The 19,538-nt window shown below is 46.0% G+C and overlaps 1 protein-coding gene across 9 annotated transcripts in view; it reads left to right on the top strand.

The window, feature by feature from the left end:
• Window positions 1–19,538, top strand: part of TBC1D1 (TBC1 domain family member 1) — a 933,361-nt gene that overhangs the window by 796,732 nt on the left and 117,091 nt on the right. For all 9 annotated transcript variants that reach the window (XM_085642280.1, XM_085642279.1, XM_085642278.1 and 6 more), the window contains one exon: window positions 11,271–11,429. In XM_085642280.1, the coding sequence (XP_085498406.1) occupies window positions 11,271–11,429 (159 nt within the window). The remainder of the gene's footprint in view (window positions 1–11,270; window positions 11,430–19,538) is intronic.

The raw sequence follows: 19,538 nt of genomic DNA, 5'->3' as shown, positions 1-19,538 counted from the left end.
CAGCCCCAAAGAGGACTGACCTCAAAGCAACTGAAATGGGACACCAGACACATTGAAAAATAAAACCACTTCAGAGAAAAAAGCACCTAAACAGTGCATGTATCACATGTTGAGGACGATGCATGAACTCACCAGTACTGATTTTAGGTGCTGATTTGACTGCCATTTTGTGTCTAATCCACAAGATTCAGGCTTAAAAAAAAAAAAAAAAATTGCAAAGCTAAACACTAAAACTAGCGTCTAGCTTTGCTTGCAAGTGTAGGGCGATGTTTTAAAATAAATACAAAAGTAATACTAAATAAAAAATAAACACAGGAATGGGTCAAGTCAATTTAGTGCGTGTGATGAAATTATAGCAATCATTAAAAAAATTAACCTTTCTGATGCAGTCTACCACAATGTGGTGCTTGAGATGAAATAACGTCTCATGAAAGGGAGGCTGATTTAGAGACATTAATTTGCTCAAAGTACCAACCACTTTCCTTGAAATCTCCAAATAGGGAACTATGATTTGAACTCTGATGGACATTTCTCTTCAGAGGCATTTTCAGCTGAATATCCCTCATTTCTTCTCTTCCACCAACTATGTAATAAGTTTCCCACCATGCTTTCAAATAATTTGCAAGATAGGTGTAAAATTTCTGGTAAGTAATCCTAATCTGCTCACTCTCCCTGGAGTCTTTCGCCTTTTCAAAAGCAGACAAATATTTATATTAATTATGTTTCAAAAATATTTTTATTAATAGCACATCAGGAGACGTGCAAAATACTAATCAGAAATCTTCATCAGTAGGGGGGCGGAGCTAGCCACACCTACTAATGGCCGCTCTGTAAGCGAGCTTGTGCGGTCGTTTCACAATCCTGCAATTATCCTGCACTAGCAGCCTGTCTCGGGTGATGAGACAAACAGATAACGATCTCGGAAGACTGCAGCGATAAGCTACACCAACAAAGGCAGACGAAATCGCTCCTGTAACCCCTGAAAACTGTTTTTGACTCGCGGCCGACGTGGGGCCTGGGAGGAGCGTATGCGGGAGAACCTGCAACCCGAGGTGCAGTAACTGTAGAGATCACGGTGCGGAGGCCCTAGATCGATTCGGCGTCTGCACCCGTGCAGCGAAGGTGAAGTGCTGCTGTGTGATCCCGCAACCCTCCTGCATTGTACCCCCTGGGGGCGGAAGCCCTAACTCTGTCATAAAGGCCGCTGAGGGGATCGACGAGACGGAGGTGAGCGCCATCTGACGCGTGGGCCTGGGTTCCGAGAGGTTGCAGCCGCGTGGGCGTGCTTGAGGGCAGAACCCGGGGGAACCCGCGATCGGCACACTGCGGCTTTGAGGGACTGGCTGTCGTAGGTAACTCATGCTCTGACGTCCTATGCCACAGATCCCATACACCCGAGATTCTCTTGGGCGCCAGCGGGTGCCTGCGGCCATTCTTAACCAGCGACTTCCCCCTGACTGAGGCTGCATCCAGGGGAGGAGACAGTCGTGACCTGGACTGGGTTGGGAGCTTCGGGACTGACAACCTCCCCAAGATCTTGCTATTTCAGCGGCAACAATTGAGGTGCGCACATAGGGGGAGGCTTTCCATCGGGCTGCAGGGAAATCTCCACTTGGCTCTCCACCCCCAACAGCACCTGAGACTGTACACTGTTGGGGCCCACAATAACTGCTCGGGAGGGTGGAGTTCTCCGCGTGTGATACCCGGAGACCATCGGGCGTCACCTGACTCGGGCACGCCACTGCTCTGAATTCCTGGCGGCCTCCATTGAACACTGACTGCGCTACGTTTGAACTCAGGCGGCCTAGCACAACAGTACCCTGGACCAATACACACGTGCTGATCGAGGGCCCACTACCCTTCATAACTGCATAAGATACATTGCAGGAGCGGCGGTGCGAAGATAGTTGCGTCTGGTGCTACCCATGACACCCACAAGGTTGTAGTACCTTGGTCCCACGAGACGCGTCACACCGTCACGGCCTTAGACAGGGCGCACAATGTGGAAACTGGATAAATCTCAGCCAAAAATACATTTTGACCAAACCAAGAAAACAACAGACTCGGGCATAGCGGAACAATCTTCCACTGAAACGCCTATGGTGGACGCGAACTCTGCTGCGTCAGTAGATTTTCAGTCAATGTTCACAACGATCCAAGCCACGCTGACTAACATAGCTGGGAAGATCGATACCTTGACCAATAGAGTGGATCGTATGTCTGAACGGCTTGATTGCCACACGGAGAGAATAGATGTGGCGGAGAGACGGATATCGGATTCAGAAGACGCACAACGCCAAATGGAAACAAAACAGGCAAAAGTCGAGAAAACACTAGCTGCTATTATGGCGAAATCAGAAGATTTAGAGGTGAGATCCCGCTGTAACAACTTACGTGTCATGGGAGTAGCAGAGATGACAAACATGGAGCGCTACATCGAAAATCTACTAGTGATTCTTTTTGGCAAAGACACGTTCTCGGCGGTTTTCATCATTGAAAGAGCGCACAGACCATTTGCCCCGCCGCCTCCGCTGGGGGCTAGACCCCGCCCGATCATTGCAAAACTTCAGAAACAACAGAGATCGGGATGCGGCGCTTCGGAAAGCCAGGGGGCTGGGAAAGCTAACACATGATGGGATGAACATTTCCATATACCCGGATTTCATGCAACAAGTCCAGGAGGCGCGGAAAAAGTTCGTAGCAGTCAAATCACTGCGGGACCAGAATATTCCATACACGATGATCTACTCGGATCACTGACGGGGGGAAAAAATAAGATCTACAATGACCCTAAGGATGTCCTTAAATTTTTGCAGCTGAAGGGTGCCCAAGTACCGCGTAGAAAATCGCCGACCGGTGCGCAGGAGGAACAAGGACACACTTCAGACGTTGAATGATCGACAGATCCCCCTGAACTTTGGATAGTACTGGGACAATGCAGCTTGTCTGCAGTCGATGGCGAGCTGCATGGACACAGAGAAGTACACGTCACGAACACATGCCATGATGTATGGTTCCTGATATTTAATTGTGGGGGCAATGCACATGCGCACGATGTAGAGCTTTTCTTCGTGCAGTAGTCGAAGAAAAGAAAATTTGGCCAGAGGGCTGTACAGGTGGAATTTAGATAATTAATCGACCCCCCCTCCCCCATGTGACTGTCGCTGGGGTTTCCGGCGGGCGGCTTTTGCCTCCATGTGTGCACCACATTGTCTTCTTGTTTCTAACGGGGTTTGTTTGGAGGGTGGGAAGTGGGGTTCTAGAGTTTGTTTGTGGGATGGCTTTACCAATTTGGGGTTGCTGAAGTGGGTGGGGGTGGGGGGATGGCAAGGTTCAAAAGCCTGGTTTGTTAATGTGATTGAACTACCAGAGACGCTTCAACTCACACTGATTGCATTCTTTGACCTTAGCGGCAGGGCACAGACACAATTACACTTAACATATCATGATGATTATGGGCGAGACTGTGTGACATGGAATGTCAGAGGGCTTAATACCCCCCAAAAAATCAGACAAGTGTTCGCCTACTTAGACCGCCACAGCGTACAGAACGCCTTCCTGCAGGAGACGCATCTGAATATGTCCTCTGAGGTTAAAATCTCTGGTAAATGGGCAGGATGCAAGCTGGCCTCCTCATACTCCTCATATGCCAGAGGAGTACTCTTACTAGTGAAGAGAGGCATTACATTTACGCCTATTAAAACATACATAGACAGAGAGGGGTGATGCGCCATGGTGCATGGTAAGCTGAGACTCTCCCTCGTCACCATCATAAAGAATAATGGGCCCATAGCAGACAAACCAGACACTTTCCTGCAACTGTACAGCACTCTGTGAGAATGGCCTGAAGTGGCCATTGTGTGGGGGGGACACCTAAACACATACCTGGATCCTCAACTGGATAAATCAAATCCGCAGGGTATACGTACACCCAAAATAGCGCAGTGCATCAATGATGCTGTACTTGAATTTGGTCTTGTTGATGTCTAGAAACTGCATAATGGTACAGCTAAGGAGGGTACACATGCTACACCTGCACACAATAGTTGGTCCCGATTGGACTATTGGGTTCTTAGCGAGCGGGCCAATGACTGGGTTACAGACGCCACGATCCTCCCACCCACATTGTCAGATCATAATCCGGTGCTGCTCTCCTTTAAACATGTGACTAATGTTCATCGCCCATATATATGGCGCTTCCGTGCGCAAGCTCTTTTAGATCTGCTTTATAATAATACTTTTCGGAAAGCCATTGAACAATATTTTGCTGTAAATACGGGTACAGTGGACAGTGCATTAACACTGTGGGAAGCTTTAAAAGTGACTATTAGAGGGGTTTGTATCAGCACCACAGCGGGCATCCTTGAAGACCTTCGAGGCCAACTAACACAGGCTGAGCACAAACTAACAGGCTTAGAACGGCAATACACAGACAGTCCCTGTCCTGAAACCCTAGCCCGTATACATGAACAAAAAAGGGAATACGACACACTGGCAGAATCTGAGATTCGCTACATCGCACGTAGACATGTGGCGTGAGCATATGGTGAGGGAGGGCGCCCGGGCAGGAGTCTGGCCATCAAAATAAAAATTTGTGAGGACTTTCACCACATAACTAAGTTCACGGACCAGCAGGGCACAGTGCATTACGCCCCTGAGGCGATAGTGGAACAGTTCCGCAGATTCTACTCTGATCTATACACGGCACAGGGGAGTGCGACAGATGCAGACTTGGACGCCTATCTATCCGACATAGCCTGCGCGTGGCGCGGATATACGGGTGACAGTGTGCACGTTGCCAAATCCAAAGCCGCCAGACCCCGATGGGCTGACGGCTGAATTCTATAAAGAATACATTGATCTGCTCGCGCCATACCTGCTTGAAATGTATGCAGAGGCACATGAAGCTGGCGTACTGCCACCGTCCCTCTGCCAGGTCCTGATAATTACACTGTTAAAAACACAGACAAGGCCCCGGACAGGTGCGAATCACACAGGCCGTTGTCTCTGATAAACCTAGACACTAAGATACTGGCAAAAATATTAGCTACCAAGCTTCAGCCCCTCATGCCCAACCTGGTACTCCCGGACCAGTCGGGATTTATCCCAGAGCGCTCCGCGTCTAATAATTTACCAACCATCTTTGCAATATTCCATGTACTAAACCCTGAACTGCCAGCCGCCGTGGTCCTACTGGACGCGGCAAAAGTATTTGACTCCATTGAATGGAGTTACATGTTTCATGTGTTACACCGCATGGGATTCCCGCCACTGTTCCTGGGTTGGATACGACTTTTGCACAACAGCCCCATGGCTGACCCTAGAGCCACTGGCTTGCATCATACGGCAGCGCCACAGAGAATCTGCATTGAATTTCTTACCTCGCCCGGTAGGTATATCACTATATGCTGATGACATGGTGTTATTTGTGAGGGAACCCTGTCGGTATCTAGCGCAGTTGTTAAGGGAATATATCCGGTTTGGACTCTTCTCGTGGCTACAAATCAATTGGGAGAAATCGATAGTTATACTACTAACAACGAACACGCCCCCTGCAAATATGGACTACCCTTTGGTGTGGACCATGGACCCGGTGAAATACTTGGGTGTGTGGATACATCGGGACCCCAAACTGGTGATCAGGGAGAACTATGGCAGAGCATATGCCGCTCTCAAGCAGCAAGTAGACAGATGGAACAAGCTGACACTCTCCCTGGCAGATCAAATAGCGATCATTAAAATGATTGTACTACCACGCTTTTTGTATTTATTCTGTAACATCCCAATTAAGCTGACACAACAGTTTTCTCCGCTCCGCTCTTCTCTCACTAGCTTGATATGGGGAAAAAGCAGGCCAGGGTAAGCTGGACTATACTCACACTGGACTACACTAGAGGTGGCTTCAGTGCTCAGTGCTCCGGACCTCTTTATATATTACCTTTGTGACTAGGCGCAATATGCCTACTATTGGTTTAGACCGCATGCTTACACTCCACATGTCGCAGTGGAAGATGGGGACGCACACCCAACCCCGTTAGCCGGTGTCATCACACATATAAACAGAGGTACGCAACGAACTGCAATCAACATGATAGATACGACTATCGCAGCATGGCAAGCTATGGGCAAACTGACGAATAGGCTCCCGGTTTATGCTCCGGAACTGCCCCTTGCACATCATGCGGCCTTATCGATGATGAGGGGAAAAAGGCCAATTTAGGGCACTGAGAGAAGCGGGCATGGTGACTATGCGAGACATCTACCCAGATGGGCACTTTCTTACGACAGAAGACCGGAGTTACATAACTAATCCCTCGCCGTTGTTTAATTTTACCATTCATAGGCTGCGGCAAGCGATCAAAGCCCACTATACCACATACCCACCAGAACCCCTGGTGTTGCCAGCACTGCAAACGCTACTGGTTGCACCTACTAGACATAAACTAGTAACAAAACTCTACAGAGAGGTGCGTGATGGGAGGGATCATGGATCAGATAAGAGTCTGGCCCACTGGAATTGCAGCTTAACTCCACCACTACTAGAAACAGAATGGGACCATATTTGTAAGTTGACCGGAGCCCTCACGCCTAATGGTAACTTGCGCATCATACATTTCAAATACATTCACCAAGTCTACCACACGCCTGTTAAACTACACAGATGTGGCCTTAGAGAAACTAGTAACTGTAAAAGATGCGGACAGCCGGATGCTGACTTCTTACATCTGGCGTGGGGGTACAGACGAGTGCTGTTGTTTTGGGAAGGGGTATTGCAACACCTACAGGAAATGACTGGGATTGCATTGTAGTGTGTGCCTTCGATATGCTTGCTATGTCATGTTCCCCACTTAAAAGGTGTGATGGGAAAATTTGTGCACGTTGCACTGTTATTAGCCAAGAGCCGTGTCGCGCTGCACTAGGAAAGTGCGCTGGCCTGCATGATGCCAAACAAACCTTTGGAAACAGGTTTCACATAAAAACAGTTGCCATATGTCTTTCGGAGGACCCCAGAAATCTTCAAGATGACACTGGGCAAAGAGAGACAGAGGTAGAGGTAGGGACAGAGAAGAAAACAGATTCAGATATAGAAATTGATATAGAATTTTTCCAAGGGCCCCCTTGGTAGGTGGGAGCCTTAGGCAATTGCCCACTTTGCCTATGCCTTAAAACGTCTCTGGGTGGCAGAGACCATGATGTTAAAGGTGAGATGCAGATACCCTGCCACAAACTGTAGATGTCAATATTCTTAAATCTAATGAGTTTAGTTCGAGGTACTGACAAGTTGAGAGGTAGGGTCCCTGTTGTTAAGGTAAGAGCCAAAGACACAGGCACTAAATTCGGCGCAGAGTCCCTGGCACTGCAGTTTTGGCCACGGTGTAAAAAAATGACAGGTACAGACTGGCGCTATGGTGGGAGGGGACGATGTCAATAGTGAAGGTGGGGGGGCAAAGATGCAGGTACTCAAGGTTATGACTCTGCCATTAAAGACAGGGAGCAAAGCCTATGGCACTAATGTTGGGGGCAGTTACCCAGGCCCTAAGGTTGTTTCCCAGATGGTCAACTCATGAGGAACCGCTCCATCAAGCTCCTGAGGCAACTTTTAAAAAAACTACCGATTGTAGCCGACTTAGCTGCTTAGTACTTTCGCTCCTTTTGCGTTATCTAAGTAACAAGTCTCCAGAACAAAACGTTTAGCTTCAGTGGCCTTGTCATCCAACAACTGTTGTGCCATCAGCTCTCACAAACTGAGACTCGGGCCAGATCACCTCTTGGTGACCTTCTCCTTCAAGATCTCTGTGCTCCATCTTCACTGCAAGTGCCACTCATGCCGAAGATGTTTAAGATGACCTGTTGTGGCCCATGAGCCAACTGACTGCGGGACCATCCTCCCAGCACCACGGACATCTGAGGACAGCGTTCTTCTGCAGAGTTCCAACAGTCCGGGACGCAGTCCCAGCCTCAGTCATGCCTCCGATCAGGGCTGGCCTGCTGCATCTCTCTTGGGGCCCAGTTTGGCTAATCTCATTTGACTGTCATTACTGCTCTCCACCTCCCAAGAACTGAAGGTGTCTTCCCCTGCATTTACAATCACCCTCCATCTTCGTCATTGCCATGCCCTGGATCACAAAATTGCAGTATTGATATGCAAATGGCCCAACAATTTAAAATCAACTTAGCAAACCATCAGTGGAAACAAAAGCAAATCTCCACAATCGATTAGATCTTCTTCTTGCCTCTCTAGGGCATTCGTCTTGAAAATACTAGTTATGCCAGAAAATACAGTAGTCATAAATACAGTGCTAAAAAGGAAAAAAAGTCATGTTTAGAAGCGCAGCAAATGCTAATGTAATGACTCCTTTCATCAACCCGTCTCACCTCCTTGAGAACTCTTGCATGCGTCCTCAATCCACCAGCTCAGTGCTTCACCACTCAGCTGGCCATGGCGCTTGACCCTTGAACTAGCCATAGCGCTTTACCCCTGAGCTGGCCATAGCGCCTGACTCCCGAGCTGGCCCTCACTTTTTTAAAACAACCTCATCTTCCGACTCTGGCAAAGCATTAATCCACCCCTCTGTGGAAGTCATCTTGACAGCACATACACATAATTAATTTTTACTTTTAACTGAACATCTTGAAGGCAGCCATATTTAAATATGCTTGAACTTTATTGCCTTATCCAGTGAATATGAATAGCCGTGCAACCTAGCAGTAATCTCACCTGCAGCTATGCTTTGCCAGCTGCTCAAATCAGGTGTTGCTACCCACTCCTAATCACATATCGACAATGCACCTCAGTTCATAACTTTTAACAATAACTTAAACATTTCTGTCTCAGGAAATAACCTTTTGCCCTCTATCTCACCGAGTTACAATTTTGTGAATCTTTTCCCAGGGCTTCTTCCAGTCCAGTTAATGCCTACTTTGCCTTCACAGATTTTTCTACTAGCTCAAGATTACTACCGATCCTTCTGACTTCCTCACAGACACTGCCTCATTTCTAGACCGCATAGTACTCTGTTCCTCCAACATGCTCTTTTCCAGGGAGGTTCATAAATATGTTAATTTTGCTTTACCTTCTAATCACTTTTAAATCGCAGACATTGCCCTGGCCTGTCAGCCTACCCATGCTTCTGCTCCTCAGCAGCTGTTCCTAGTCAGAACAGCTCGTCTTGCAGAGTTTACAGCCCTAACACTTTGCTAATGGTATCAGACTCAACCCTATGCAAGCATCTTTCTCTGTGCAGACTAGTTCTAATATGTCTTTAAAAGAAAGCACCATGAATACATTATTAGCATCTTGTCATTTCTTTCAAGTTCATGACCACCTGGAAAACCACAATTTTAGCCTCCTTGGTTTAATAGAAACCTGGTTCTGAGTGAAACCTTCTGCCATCTTTTACGAACTCATAAGCCCCTTCTACAATATAAAATGATAAAACAGATATTCCAGAAGAGGAGGGAGCGTAGATATCATTCCACATAAATCATTTACGTACAAGGAGATCCTTCCCGTCCAAAACACATCCTTTGAACTTGTAATATTCAGATGCACTATCAAAGCCCACTCCTGATTCACCCTGCTATGATCTACAGACCCCTTTGTCACAGCGCTTCCTTTCTCGTAGAAGTCATCAAGCTAGCCATCCACCTACATGCACTCTAAAAATAAAAAAAAATGTATCATGACATGGTGATTTTAGCCTTGGAAAGTCTACAACGTCAGCAGCAAACTTGGCATCTAATACTGTTGAAAACATGGAGCTTTTTGGCGTCTCCCACTGGGCCATTCACCTATACACATGGCCGGTCACATACTCAACCATATTGTTACGCAGAACTGAATAGTAAATGATTTGGCAATCCCAGCCAAGCCCCACTGGTTGCCAGAAGCTGGCAGCACAGGGCCCACCCTGCAACACACACTGCAGGCTTCTCCATGGGTTGGAACGTGGTGGTAGTACAGGTCCAGGTGTACACCAAGGTCATGAGATAAGTGATGCTCAACATGTGTGGCGAGCCAGTGTTACCACTCCTAGAAACCAGAGCTCGCGCGGAGATGGAAACCACACCACCTACAGGGCTATGATCCCACCTGTAGGTTGCGCCAAGCCAGCCACCCCACTAAACAGCAGGGTACTGGCTACTAGCAGCAGCTTGCCCAGGCTCCTACTCAACCCGCGCCAGCGGGCTCTTGCTGCAACTTATGCTTTACACAACCGTGCATTGGCTCATATAGCCCTTGTACGCTCCCAATGTTTGTAACGCATCTTATACATAAACTTGCTTTCGGTGCATTTTATCGGGATCAATCATTTAATTTCAAATCACAAAAAAAATATATATATTTCGGTGTATGTATTAAATGCAGTCGTTACTGTATCCTTCGTTGGTGAGAAGCCTCAAGGCTGTTCTTGACAGTGCTATGAGTGTCCATCAATGGTGCTTCTACAGTAAAGAAAGTTCTTGAAATAATTCAGTGCAATCCTTAACGCACTGCCCCTACTGCCGGAGCCTGTGGTCTCAGTCCTGTGTCATCAGATATTGTGTCCTTCATAAATATAACAATTCAATCTGCTGGAACAGCAACTTTGGAAATTGATTCCTAAGGTGTGGGCTTGCCTACGCCTACAATATTTTGACGGAGGATTTTGTACCGGACTAGGCATTTATTTAATGCCAGAAGTCAGCCTTTTAGGGTTCACACAACCCACAGAAGATGTAGAAAGTAATTTGCGTGTATTTGTTTTTACAGCAGTGTTGTTTGGGTGCATCTTGATAACTCAGATATGGTAAGCAGTGCATCCGTATAGACATTTCAGAATGGTTAATTAAAATGCACAAGACAAGGAAATTTAAATTCGTGTGTACTAAGAAAATTGGATCTTTTAGGAAGCTTTGGAAAATATGGTGTAAATTTGAGTTTTCTAAAGGTAATTATTGTGACCCTCTTTATTGCTTTAGCCGTTCATGAGTCCTGATTACAGTAGAATGAGTTGGGTAAAATCGGAGAGGAATTCCAACGTTCTAAAATGAATCTGCTAAGTATATATTTTTAAACAGATTATTTTGCAAATACATTTTAGAAAGTGGCGAAATAATGTATCTACTGCTGGATATTTGTTTACCTGTCAATCTTGAAATTCAATCGAAATATTATTTTAAAACGTGTTTGGCTAAAATAATAAAGCCTCGCCCATGTCGTATACAGAGCACGAGCATTCCCTGCCACACCAAGATTAATCAGCATCTTTTCTTATGTCTCTTGGCAGGAGTACCACGTCATCATCGTGGGGAAATCTGGAAGTTTTTAGCAGAGCAGCACCAGCTGAGGCATCAAGTCACGAGTAAACAGCAATTAAAGGATACGCCATATAAGGAATTGTTAAAACAGTTAACTTCCCAGCAGCATGCCATTCTTATTGACCTAGGTAGGTATGCACCAGAGTGCACCCTCTTCCATAGATAAGAAATGTAATCTTGCTTTTATGGAATTAAAGCAGCCAAAGATGATTTATATGTCCTGTTACTTGTGAAATATGTACAATGATATCGGAGTTCCTTGCTGTGGAGTGGGGTGGAACTGAAAGGCATGTCTGAACTCGTTTATAACCCGCAATATTTGAAATTTATTATAATATTGATGAAGTGGCCCGTAGACCTCAATAGCGGGTGATTTGCATGCACATTATGTATTAATATGATATGAACATCCCATAACGTCTGTTGGGATGGAAATACCCACTGCATGATTTATGGGCGTGTTCCGTGCCGGGGGTGCCCGCCTGCTGTATTTCTGGTTTCCTGGCTTATTTTGACCCTGTGTCACCTCTTTGAAGTGTGTGAGCAGGCCGGTCCTTGACTATGTGAGGTCCTGGACCTTTCTTGTGAGCTGGAGGGGCGCACCAAGCATACCTATATTACTTTCCCTGTTGTGAGTATGGCTCATAGAGAAGTGGTGGCAGCGTACTTTGGTTACGAGAAATCAATGGCGTGACCAGGCCTTTTTATCTCTGTCTCTTGGGTTAAGGCTTACTGGCCCATCTGTATAAAGTATTGCTCCCATGGGCATACCCAAACCCTTGCGTGGTGCCTGAGCAAGCCAATGTAATGGAGTCCATTGGGATCCATTTTGGTTACCCCGTAGCATGGCCTAGCAAAAGATTGAGGATGAGAATCGACATTCATGTTTTGTTTTTATCAAGTTTAAGGTACGTTTTAATAAAGGTTTATAAAGGTTGTTCTGTATGCAGGAAACTAGCAACTCTAACCAGTCCCACTTGCTGGCTTTGATTACCCCATTTTCAATCAATGAATCCTTGTTTGTTGCTGTTAATGGGGAAATAGTATTTACTTATAAGTCGCTAGTAATGGGCACTGCCTGTACCCAGGGTCTGTAAATTAATTGCTACTAGTGGGCCTCTAGCACGGATTGTGCCACCGAAGTCCTGTAATCATGGCTCAGGCCTGCCATTGCAAAGCCTGTGTGTGCGGTTTTAAAATGCCCTGTCGACCTGACAAGTTAAACCTCTTGTCAAGCCCAAACCTCCCTTTTTAATACATATAAGTCACCCATAGGGTAGGCCCTGAACAGCCTAGAGGGCAGGGTTCCATGTATTTAAAAAGCAGGACATGTACTTTTAAGTTTTACATGTCCTGGTAGTGAAAAACTCTTAAAATTTGTTTTTCACTACTGCAAGGCCTACATCTCCCATAGGATAACATTGGATTACCTTATCACATTTTTAAAAGCATAATTTCCAAATGGGAAGATATGATTGTTTCATGTTTGGTGTCTCTGGGATCCTAATTTAAAATACTAATTTATGTCGAAGTCAATTAAATTACAATTGCAATTATGAAAATGCCACTTTTAGAAAGTTGGCATTTTCTTGCCTTAGCCATTTGGTGCCTGCAGCCTGCCTCTGGTCACATGACTTGGTGTAGTTAGCATTTGGGCTTTGTGTATTCCACCTAGACAGCCACACACAATGGGACCTCCGGTGTGAATGAGTGGGGTATCCTTGACAGGATGGGAGGGGGGAGCTTGACCTAGCCTCACTTACACCTGAATAGGCTGTGTCCTGTCCCCACACACAGGACTGCATACCCCCTGTAGATAGTCTGGAGTCAGGGCTGGCAGGGCATCTGTGCACTTTAAAGGCATGTCTCTAGACTTTTCTCCCCACTTCAAAGGCACAACTGTGTATAAAAGAAGGACCTCTGACACCACCACTTCAGTACACTTCTGGACCTGTGAATTCTCCGCCAGGAAGAAGGACTGCTGTACTGCTGAAAGGACTGCTACTCTTTTGGAGTGCTACTTTGGTGGACTCTTGCTTTGCTGACCTGCTGCCCTGCTGCCTTCTTGTCTGGGTGAGAATGACTAGACCTACAACCCTTGAACCAAGGCTACTTGGCTAACCTCTTGACCTGAAGCCTCAGGGACATAACATGCCTCCAACAACCTTGCATTTGGATTCTGCCATCTGTGAGTCTACCCTGCCAAGTGGTGCCACCCCAGTCCTAGATTCTTGGAAGTGGGTCTAAGGTGCTTAACAGAGGAATGCCCCATGGCTTGGGCGTGATGCAGAAGATCCGCCTCAACCTCAGTCTTCCGATGCATTGCCGATTGTGCTGCACATCGCCGACTTTGGATCTCGCATCTCTCATCAAAGGAAGCTCAGCAACAACGCCGACCTCCGAAAAGGAACCTGGAAGCTCCTCGGAACAGACGTATCGCCAGCTGCGCACTGCATTCCTCGATGCCCAGACTTCGCATCTCAAGCCTCGTCTACGGGGTCCTCGATGAGGAAGCAACTGGACATCTCACAGCTGGCTCGCCTCCTCTCAGAACCGACGCATCGCTTCTACTGCTCAATGCTTCTTCGCCTCAGATCCATGTAACGCTCCACAACTAGAATTCAAGATACTTTTTTAAGCGGGCCTAACCGGGTCCCTGTAGCCGGTCCACGCTTTATTGCATTCGACCTGCACTTGTGACCTTGTCCTGGTCCGTCACGACCAGATACTCCTTGTAGGCGCTTTGTGCTTTTTGGTGCTGTTTTACCTTAAAGCTTTAAAATTTAATATCTCTGGTTTGGATTTTTTTCATTTTGGTCTTGTTTTATTTATTAAAATCTACTCTGTTTTAAATCGGATGTGCGATCTTTTTGTGTGGTGTTTTCACAATTTTATTGTTTGAAGTGTTGCACAAATACTTTACACATTGCCTTGAAGTTAAGCCTGATTGCTCTGTACCACGCTACGAGAGGGTGAGCACATGTTAATTTGCGATTTGCTTGTGCCTTCCCCTGACTAGGATTGTGGTTGCTGCTTGACCAGGGCTGACACTCCAGTCAACCGACATCCCAATTTCTAATAATCCCATATAGACAATGCCAAGTTGTGCACCACATTACCACAAACCTGATACAAGTTTTGCAATAAGATAACTATGACAGAGCTTGTAGGTCCTGTCACAATGTGAAGATCAATATTAACCACATCAGCAAGTACAGGGATTCTGACTGGAAACATCACAAGTGTGAGGTCTACAAGGATTCTGATTGGAAACATCACAGGAGTGAGGTCGGGATGACTGATGGGTGTGTGAATACCATTGTGGGGGTTGGAGGTAGAAGGAGAAGTCTTTATTGCAATGTTAAGTCTAATCTCGAAAGCTTCACGGTGATGACAGACTCTCAATCCCACTGTACACTACTAGGTGAAGAGGAATTCAAAAGGTTTCAGGTGTTGAACTAGAGCAGTTAGACTGGTTGTCTATGGCAAGAAAAATAATTCAGATTAGCATCTCCAGCATTTTCAACATTCGTCAGTATCCTGCATCCCTTCCATCAGGATCACTCCATAGACTTCAATGGTGGTATGACCTAAGGATTCAGAACTGGACTGGAGACTGCTAAGAGTGACAGGTAACTATCTTATTAGACCTTTTGGTCTCTGTGACTGGTCTTCTGTCTGAGTTGGCCTATCCAAGAGTGCCTACGTAGCCACTTTTAACTTGCTAAAGTGCTATTGCAGTAGATTACAGCGGTTTATTGCATTGAGTAAAAAAGCAGTGATTTGTTGTTTCTTTCCAAAATCTTAAATCCGGTCCCGTCCAGTAGAGTTTGTCATTCAGGTGCCTATTGAAAGATACAAATACACTCTATTTGTATAAATTGGTGTTGGATATTTATTGTGTTGTGTTTTCTAATTATTGACTGTTTGAGTACTTCTTAATAGTTAACACTTGTTCCTTTGATCAGGCCTGGCTGCTCTGTGTCACAGCTACCCAGGACTGAGCTACGGTTTTACAAACAAACCTAACTGGGCCTGATATGGAATTGTGACATTATTTTTGCCTGAAGCTCAACTCTGACAAAACGGAAGTACTGGTCTTCGACAACAAGAACTCCCCATGGGACCCAACCTGGTTGGCATCAAAGTTAGGACGAGCAGCCACATACATAGGTCACATAAGAAATCTAGGGATCATCCTAGAAGACAGGCTCAACATGATGGCTCAAGTCAATGCAGTGTGCACCTCCTGCTTCCACATCCTATGCATGCTGCGAAAGATCTTCAAATGGTTGCCGTAGAACACCAGACGGACAATCACACATGCACTGATCACCAGCAGGCTGGACTAAGGCAACAACACTCTCTACACTGGAATCTCCAAACAACTTCTACACAGACTCCAGACCATCCAGAGCAATGCCACAAGACTCATATGCAACCTCTCACAGCGTACCACATAACATCGCACCTCAGGAAGCTTTACTGGCTCCCCATTCAGAAGCACAGTCAATTCAAACTTCTCATGCACGCATGCAAAGCCATACACAACACAGGACCAGAATACCTGAACAGACGCATACACCTTCACCTACTCTGTGCCTCACTCACACACACCCTTCGCATCTGCAAAAGCAAAACTGGAGGTTGCGCATTCTCCTACATCACACCAAAGACAAGGAATGACCTCCCTCAATACATGAGAGCATCCTTCTCATTTCTGGAGTTCCACAAGAAGCTGAAGATGTGGCTATTCATATAAGCACTCGGGGGACCACACACACCAGCCCAAGCACTTGGATACCCTCTCTGGTGATTTTCACACTATACAAATCAACAAAACATTACACGGTGAGATAGCACAACCACACCATATAATTCACAATTGTCATGAAATAAGCTGGCATTTGACATTTTGGGGCCTCTTTGCTATTTTGGATAGAAGATGTATAGGCACTGTGATATCATGTGTACATCACTGAGTCAGTGTGAACCAAACCTCAAGGAGGGTGCTCAAGTCAACAAATTCCCTACAGAAGAGTGCACTTTTGGATTGGATTGTATGTAACCGGAGGAGCTGAAATTTGGAAAGGAAGCCTTTCATCGTCAAAATTAAATCTGTTTTTCAAGCGCGCTTTAGTCTTGAACTGCAATTTCTGTTTCCTAACTCTGCAAACTCAGGCATCTCTCCTGGACCCAGGAGGTCCTGTTCACACTGAGCCAGTGGTGTACACATGATTTCAAAGTGCCTGTATATCTTCTATCCAAAATAGCATATATGAATACTTATTTTGAAAACTATTTGAAGACTGATGTTTAAAGATACTCTTGATTGGCGGACTAATTGGCCCAATCAGTTGGTGTTTCTTTTATATTTCTGCGTCCTGATGCTGACCCTATTTTACATAATCTAAGTCCAGGGATCAAAACGTTGACAAAAATAACATATGTGGACAGTTTTTCAAGAAACTAATGGTGGCTATCAACACTCGTTAAGCGGGGGTTGATCTCCAACACTCTATTATCCCTATCAGCCACATGTATTTATTTCTGTACATAGCACGTATGCACTTTCTCCACTGATAGTCACTTTCACTGCTCCCTGACCCCTTTTTTGGAGCTCCTTGTGTTTGATAGAGAAAATATAAGTTTTACTTCTCACTGGCTACAATGAAAACAAAAGTTGCTATAATAAAAAGATAAATATGTAATGCTGAGTTATTTGTGTTAGATGTTTGTACCCCCTGCGTGACACTTTGCCATCGAAGTCAAAGGCTACACTTCCCCATAGGGACCACCTTTTGTTAAAAATTATCCAGCCCATATTACTGGGCTGCCCCTTTTGTTCAAGTCGACTTTTTCTTTTTGGGCACTTTCAGCTTTTGTGTCCCTGGAGCTGGTTCCAGGGGATCAGCCAACTAATCCTTAGTCACTGTAGTTTCACTAAATCAAGTGGGAAATCAACTTTTTCCACAGTCAGGAACCACAGGCACAGTCCCAGACTTACTAGTCCAAAAGTGCAGCAGGTGCAGTCCTCTCGATGGTGCAACCTCTTTGTGTGAACTAAAGGCAGCAGAGCAGTCCTTCTTTGGTCCTTTCTTTGTCTCAAGAGTGAACTGAGGGGCAGAGTGCCAGGTGCAACCTATTTTTCCTAAGAAAGTACCCCGTGGGGACCATGCCGTCACTAGCCAATGTGCTACTGGGCTCCCTCCTCTCTAGTGACAAAGTTCCTGTGATGTTTGGCATCTGGCTATCCCAGAGTGTACCCTTCTCCCCCCCCCACATCCCTCTTAAGATGGCACGACCCTTCCTTGGTCCTAGGGAGCAGGGTAGCCCACTCTAGAGGTGTGGCTACCAGTGGGCCACACACCCACGGGAAAACCTGTTTGGACACAGGTTTCCCTTCCTTGGCTCTGTCTCCTAATTGTCTTCTCAGGGATGTTGTTAGAAGCAGCCCTTCAAAGGGGACTTCACCTTTGAAGCCTGGCTTTTGGGCTAATACCCTGAGTGACCATCCAGGGGGAGGAGGTCCCACATTCAAACATCTCCCTAGGTGGTCAGAAACCAGTCTGTGTCAGTGCTTTTGTGAAGCCACCTCGCCGCCAAGACATGGAACACCCTCCCCATCCGCCTACGGCAGACCGAAGACCTTCAGAAGACTTCTCAAAACCTGCCTCTTGGAACAGTAGCAGCTTGCCCCCCTCCACCCCCAGCGCCTTGAGACCCTCGCGGGTGCCATGATTGATTGATTGATTGAGGAGTGGCAACTTTCTAAAAGTTGTTTCGCTTTAATAGTGACTTTAAATCTGGCCTGGGCATTAGGTCGGATTTAATACCACAATTAATTTGATACCTTACTTAACTCTGTTAAGCATTCTCTATCAGACGTTAGCCAAGCTGGGGTGCCAGCCAGTAGCCCTGTGTTAGCCAATGGGGCTCCTAACCCATCAACAGCCAACCAACACTTAAGAAGGGTTGCTGCCAAGATACATTGAAAATAATATGTCCTACTTGATAATGTATAGCTCCCTGACATCCATAGGGAAGTGGCGGCTTTGTCATTAGGTTTTATGGCAAAGTCGATCTAGCAGAGTCACACATTGCCCTTTCAGTCTGCAGTGGCAGGCTGGGGTCCATTTGGTCTCTTTCACATGCAGGGTGGCACAAACAGGACTGCCGCCCTGCTTGAATACTGTGCCTTACATGCTTTTGGTACCCTGTGAACCATATACTAGGGACTTATAAGTCAGTCAGTCCTTGCCAATTGGGTGTATCCCATTAAACATACCTTTTGCAGTGGGTCAGAACACTGGCACTGAGGTGTGGACAGCAGGCCTCAGTGGTTTCTCGAAAACCCAGCAGCTAACAGTCGAAATGTGGTGGCAAGTGTGGGGCGGGGGATCCTGCACACGAGCCCGTTTCCTTAAAAGAATGTAATTTGCAAGGAATTCATGTCTTCTGTTTCCAGTTTAGAATTCATGTGTTGTCCTACGACTTAAGCTCAGACTCCTAATCCTGTTTATATTTACTGTATCTTATCTCCATAACTACAAGTCATTTGGGACATGAATGTTCGCCAGTGATTGTAGTGGCTAAAAGTAATGACATGCCTTACGCTGAATGTACGCCCAGTTTATATCTGCCTGTATCAGGACTCTGAGTCGAAATATTAAATCAGGGGTGTGGCTTATCAGCGCTATCAAATTTGTTATCGGCTCTTTGTAAAATAGACATTCAAACCGATTTCAAGTGACAACATTGTATGGGCTGTGAGAAGACACGTATGCTTTAGAATAGTAACTGCTCAGGTAATAGCCAGGGCATTCTATCCTTTTTTTTTTTTTCTAGCCGACGTTCAGTGGATTTTTTCCCGACAGACTTAGAAGGTAGGAGCTAGACATGCTTTCCATTTAGGCAAGTGGTAGGTTATGAAAACAAACAAGCTGTCATATTCGTCAGCGGCTATTTCCAGGCTGTCACATTCGTCGGGTGGCCATTACGCTGGAATGTATTCTTCCCGCAAATGTGACTTGTTTTTTTGATAAAATATTTCATGCTGTAATAATCCCCAGCCTTACTTTGAAAAGATTCACAGAACTGTGTGCTCTTTGTGTTAGATGTCTTTGATGGGAAGGGATTTTGGGTTTCACGCAGGTGAATCCGATCTGAGGTCGAAAGTGCCAAGTGTCTCATACCCGGTTGGCTCACAGTTAATCTAACCCTCAGATGCAATTTGT

This window comes from Triturus cristatus, chromosome 2_2 (assembly GCF_964204655.1).
Source record: "Triturus cristatus chromosome 2_2, aTriCri1.1, whole genome shotgun sequence".
Lineage (NCBI taxonomy): Eukaryota > Metazoa > Chordata > Amphibia > Caudata > Salamandridae > Triturus > Triturus cristatus.
The sequence above is the reverse complement of the archived record's forward strand: the minus strand, read 5'-3'. Positions and strand labels throughout refer to the sequence as shown.